This window comes from Phytophthora infestans, genomic scaffold, assembly GCF_000142945.1.
Source record: "Phytophthora infestans T30-4 supercont1.79 genomic scaffold, whole genome shotgun sequence".
NCBI lineage: Eukaryota > Oomycota > Peronosporomycetes > Peronosporales > Peronosporaceae > Phytophthora > Phytophthora infestans.
Genome location: NW_003303680.1, coordinates 498,595 through 504,024, shown reverse-complemented (window position 1 = coordinate 504,024; position 5,430 = coordinate 498,595). Strand labels below are relative to the sequence as shown.

Genomic DNA, 5,430 nt, shown 5'->3' with positions numbered 1-5,430 from the left:
AATTTGTCCGTTGTACAGCACATAGGCTTTCTAAACGAATATAACACACAAGCAGCGTTGTATTCATTTACAGCACATATGTCTTATATGCGGGCTAAGACGGTAGCGCTCTACTCGTAAAAATACCTTGAATAGGAAAGGTCGCTCAGCAGTGAGTGGCCCAAAGCAAGCACCGCGCCAGGGACAAGCGGGAGGACAAGCTAAGCGCGACGGACGCGGCGATGGCGGAGCCAGGCATGGGAGCGCAAGGTCCAGGGCCCCCATCTGCAGTGGCTCAGAATCCGCTGCCACAAGAAGGGAGGATGGAAGACATCGATGCGCAGCAGCCACAGCGCGCACCGGAGACCCGAGTTGAGGAGAACAAAGAGCAACCACAGGGGCGCGCTTTAACGGACACAACTGTAACGGACGAAGAAACGGCTCCCGAGACACACTCAGTGACTCAGGCCGCCATGAGCACATGGAGCACCAAAGTGCAGGCACATTTGCCAAGCCAGTCGAGAGTCAGTGAAGCAGCAGCACGGCGATCGCATATGCTTGCTGGGGTATGGAATCCAGTTCACATCAAGCAACTTCTGCACACCTTGATGACGGATTGGGAGGTGGACACAACAACATGGAAAGCGGAAAAAGCAGCGATGCGCAGTGAAGCACTGGCCCCAGCAAACGTTAGTTGTGACGAATCTATCCGCGCCTGGACGGCACGAGAAGATGACAGATTTTTCACGTAGACCAGAGGACATCTCGACCTCCCACACACCCCAAATTTCATCGAAGAAACAATGATTAGCGAGCATAGAGCAATGATCGAGGATATGCACGATACATATTTCAACTTCACCCTCACGGTGGTGCTCCCTGCTACAATTCGCATGACGTCAAACACCGCTCACGCAGCCATCTTCAAAGACTTTTTCTTGGCCAATACGGACGATAACACGGGGCACGCAATGATGAGAGCCTTCCAAAAAGATGTCAAAAGGCTATACTTCGATGGTGCGCAAACACTTCATGTAGTTTTCCACTTACAGAGAGGAGCTGCTCGATGGATCGGTAAATCTTTGCGCCTAAGAGCGGAAGTCATCACCCTCAAGCAACCGAACGTCTTCCAGAAGAGGAGGGGACAGGGTACTTCACCCCAGCACAAATAGAGACTCAATACGCTGTCCGAGTGTATGGTGGGTTCAAGTTGGGCCTGGCGCCGCTGTCTCGTGCCTTCTCCTGCTTCTCAGGGGCAAAGGTCCTCGACGTAGAATATGCTCGAGCCACCCGAACAGAAATTTACGATAACCGGTATCATATCATTCGGTTCGCGCAGCGTCAATGCCCTCCTGCACGGAAAGGGGTGTCTACGATAGAAATGGAAGGAGCAACCATCACCAATCACCACTTTCAGCAATTCTTCGGCAAATCATGCACAAAATGTTTGCATCCAGGTTACAGCACGTCCAGATGCAGAACCAAACCGGAGAGCTTAGCCTTGGTTCGAGCGAGATCAACCAGAAGGTGAAAGGAAGAAGTGGCACGAACCCATAGAGCAACTCGCGTGGACTTTAATGTTCACACGATGGAGGACCTGGTTAAGATGCTGCAATCTTACCAACCACCTCAGGTGACTGTGAAGCCCCTACTACCGGCTGAAGCTGAAGTGGTCGACTCAACTCGACCACCCGCACAGGTGACAGAGGTTGTCTCCACCGCTGAGCAGCAGTCCATACCCCGAAGAATCGAATCAGTAGCGACAACGTCGGACACGGCCGCCCCAAAGGGCACTTACGCAGAGACTGCCGCAGACCAAGCATTCATAACAAAAACACGAAAATCTAGAAAATCCAGAAAACAAAATCGCTAGGCAGCAACAAACCCCAATGCCCAACCATCGGAGGGCGCGGCGAAGGCGAGTCACACAGCTGATACAGTCGCTCGTACACATACTCAGCCAGTCACGCGCGGACAACAGCATCAGTTCCCATGGCTCGCACTAACACCACTCATCCCGCAGCGGCATCGCGATCCACCACACTAAACAAAGGGCAGGACGCGCATTTCGCTTCTTTTCTAAGGAACGAAGCGTTGGGACAATTTGCGGAGCTCGCTTCTTCAGACAGCGAGGAGGAGGAAGACGATGACCAAATGCAGATTGATGATGAGAAGCAGACTACACGAGCATGGGAAGAGAACGAACGTGACGAGGCACCTTATGCGTATGCAGGTGGGCCACAGAGTGATTTCTTAGCCACGACCACGCCACCACGAGCGGCAGATTTCAACCAATCCGCCCGGTCAGCTAGCGCCGCTCAAGAGGACGAGGTAATGCCTTTAGCAACAACAGGGGGAGCGACCACTGCTGCTGCCGCCCGGGCGACCGAGCAGCACTCACAGAGCCGATTGGAGATCACCACCACCAGCGCTGTGGTACGGTCCGCTCGCAAGGTCAAACAACTGTCTGGGAAAATAGGCCTACAGGATGGCGCTATTAAGGGGATGCAGAATAGTATGGCAACATATATCAAGAGCACAAAGCGTGCCGTGGAGGGGAAAACCGGTGAAGTGATTACTGCAGTGGTCTCCAAGCCCACACAGAGTGGAGACGGCCACGAACAGGAGGACATAGTGCCGGCAACTCCAACCTCCCAAGAGGATCTGACTTTTAAAAATAACGCGTATGGGCACTAACGAAGGGGACGCTGGTCTGCCCGTTCAATTGGGACAATGGCTAGTAAGATTCAATGGAACAGAAGTGGAGGTTGAGGCAAATGGTCAATGGTCAATGCGCCTTCCTTGCATTATACGCATCAACCACGAATCATTCAACGTCAAAACTCAAAAACTCAAGGGCAACGGTCCAACAGGTCACAGAGTTGAAGCAGTCAATTTACGCGCTCATGATGATGAATTTACGCAATGATGTCGCGCTAGGGCTCGTCGATCCTATAGCGGAGTGCGCTCGGCTGTATTCTGACCACCCAGGTTATGAATTCAAGGAAGGGGCCACTGCAGCGCTCTTTGCTCACTACGCCAGAGCCAGACTACGCTCAGCTGGAGAACCAGTGCCGCCACACCACTAGGCTGGTCCTCATGAACTTCGGACGATGGCGCAGTACTTGCGAGAACCCATACTGGTGTTCGACACAAGAGCTTCTAACGACGCCCACATCCAACGTTACCTATACAAACTTCTCCGACTCCCAAACAACGTCGATCATGAAAGCAGATATGTCGCGGCATTCACGGACAGGGAAGCAACAGAATATCTTAGAGCCAGCTTCGATCTTCACGTCCTCTCAACCTTTCTGGTCTTAAGGCATGACGAACGGCATTTTTATGGAGTCGGACACGGGGAGCTATACCTCAAATGGAGGGCGGAAGGAGACCCAGAGTTTGCTGCAGACATCTCGAACACGTTTTCATGGAAGAAAGATGTGAATAACCTGACAGACGCCGAACGCACCATAGACTTGGCCTCAGTAAACCAACTAGCGGACAGAGGGGACGTCAACTCTATTCTAATTAAACGTCAAGAAATGAGAGCGCGGCTAGATGTCGTTCATGCCAGACTCGGACTACCCATCCTCGATGCGGCTTATCGCCAGAACGCCTCGGACGCAGATCTCCAACAGGAAGAACAACACATTCACGCAGCGTACGGGATTGACGCTTACTCAACTGGATCTCAGCAGGATGAGACTAACGGGAACGGAGTGGTGTCTATGCCTACACGTTACGCTCGCCCTGCCTATGGTGTTCTTGTCCAAAACACTTACTTCAGACTCTTGCGCGCATCGAAGTCAGTTTCAATGGATGAGGTAGACGTGCCTCTTGCGGACTTGATAGCTTGGGCGTATCTAGAGGCCTTCTCAAAATGGTGTGTACTCTTCAGAGAGACATTTCAGATCCCTCTCACTAAGCGACGCGGATCGCGACCGACGGATATCACAAAATGGCTACTCAAAGACCACCAGGCTCTACGGCACTTGTTCCTTATCCAGAACACGAGGCCAAGAACGGGGACCTGGTTCACCTAATCAAGTAGGAAGAACTCGATTTCCACAATGAACAACTTACAGCAATACAGCGGCTGGCAGGAGACGACACGTTGGACGCTAACCCCCGACAGTACTGCGAAGAGTGGCTTACAGCTTACCTGCAGTGCAGTGACGACTCGGTCGCAGCCAGTGATCTGGTTGCGTCTCCTGAGAGGTGGGCGAGGTTAGCCCAGTGGGTCCCAGACAACTACTGCCGGGCACAACCGGAAGGTGTACCTCGCACCGAATGGTGCCTTCTTCACGTGATGCCCTACGTGGTCAGTGACTGGCAATATACACCAATGGGGCGTGCTCCACACGGCGCCCGGTTGATATGGTACGAAAAGTTCTCATTCATCCGCAGTTTATGCCACGGAATAGTGAACCACCAAGACTGGAGTGCAGCAACTTTAGCCCCGACGGGGCAAACCTGGGGAGCTCATAGGGAGGACGAAGTCGAGAGCTCACCACAGGACACCAGAAAAAAAGGCACCACAGTGCCAGCAACGTTACCGCAGGGGGAGCAGCCTGCGCTGACGCCTGTGTCCACAATTTGACGATCACTGCCCATGCATACTCCGACTCCGACGGTCCAAGCAGCTGGAAGGGGAAGTGTGCTGGATCTGAGGAGAAGGAGAATACAGATCCAATTACAAGAAATTACACAAAAACTTTACATACTACGTGGGGATACATCGCGAAAACACAGGACTTGTGGAATTCTTCGACCCAATACAAGTAACAGACCAATTCACTGCACTAGAGGAACCGTTTGCGCAAGACAAGAAATTGCGCACGAAGAGAATAAGGAAAGCTGATAAGGACGCAGCCAGAGCAGCAAAACTGGCGGAACAACGGCTCCACCCAGAAGAGCAAACGTTAGGGATCATTACACAAAATGGCAATGGACTCGGTGCGATAGAAAAGGAGAGATCGAACGGGTTCACGGCTTTCGGGACATCGGACTCCCATGGAAACTCAGATGTACTCTTGTTGCAGGAGACGCATGTCGCGGCCGGAGAGATGGAAGCGTACAAAAGACTTTTTGCGAGGAGGTGGGGGTTCCAGACGGGCCCACGGCAGCCGAATTACTCCTTTTGGACACCTGCCGATGACAGGAGGGGTTGTGTGGCGATCTGGGCAAACCCGTATGGCGCGTTTATTAATAAGGCCATGACGCCCTATCTGGAAGATAAATGGACTCAGAATTTCACGGCGGTAAGAGGGAATCTTGATGGCACCCCGGCAATTATTTGCAGCGTATACGCACCTCACACTTCCGCGCTCAGAGAGACGTCTTACAAAACATTGCAAAATATTGGGTTTCCTGCTGGGGTATTGCTCTTCGTTGGAGGTGACTTTAACTGTACCTTGAATGAATGGGCTGACTGCAGCTTCACCAGCG

General features: G+C 52.4%; 2 protein-coding genes across 2 annotated transcripts; both read left to right on the top strand.

Moving 5' to 3' along the window:
- Nucleotides 1–221: 221 nt before the first annotated feature.
- On the top strand, nucleotides 222–731 carry PITG_18682 (uncharacterized protein; the record flags this gene model as incomplete). The annotated part of the gene is made up of 1 exon (XM_002997265.1): nucleotides 222–731. The coding sequence occupies one exon, from the start codon at nucleotides 222–224 to the stop codon at nucleotides 729–731; it is 510 nt and encodes a 169-aa protein (XP_002997311.1).
- A 1,008-nt stretch (nucleotides 732–1,739) lies between these two features.
- Nucleotides 1,740–3,303, top strand: PITG_18681 (uncharacterized protein; the record flags this gene model as incomplete). The annotated part of the gene is made up of 3 exons (XM_002997264.1): nucleotides 1,740–2,545; nucleotides 2,682–2,719; nucleotides 3,001–3,303. 3 exons carry the CDS (start codon nucleotides 1,972–1,974, stop codon nucleotides 3,301–3,303), a joined length of 915 nt encoding a protein of 304 aa, XP_002997310.1.
- Between the last annotated feature and the right edge of the window lie 2,127 nt (nucleotides 3,304–5,430).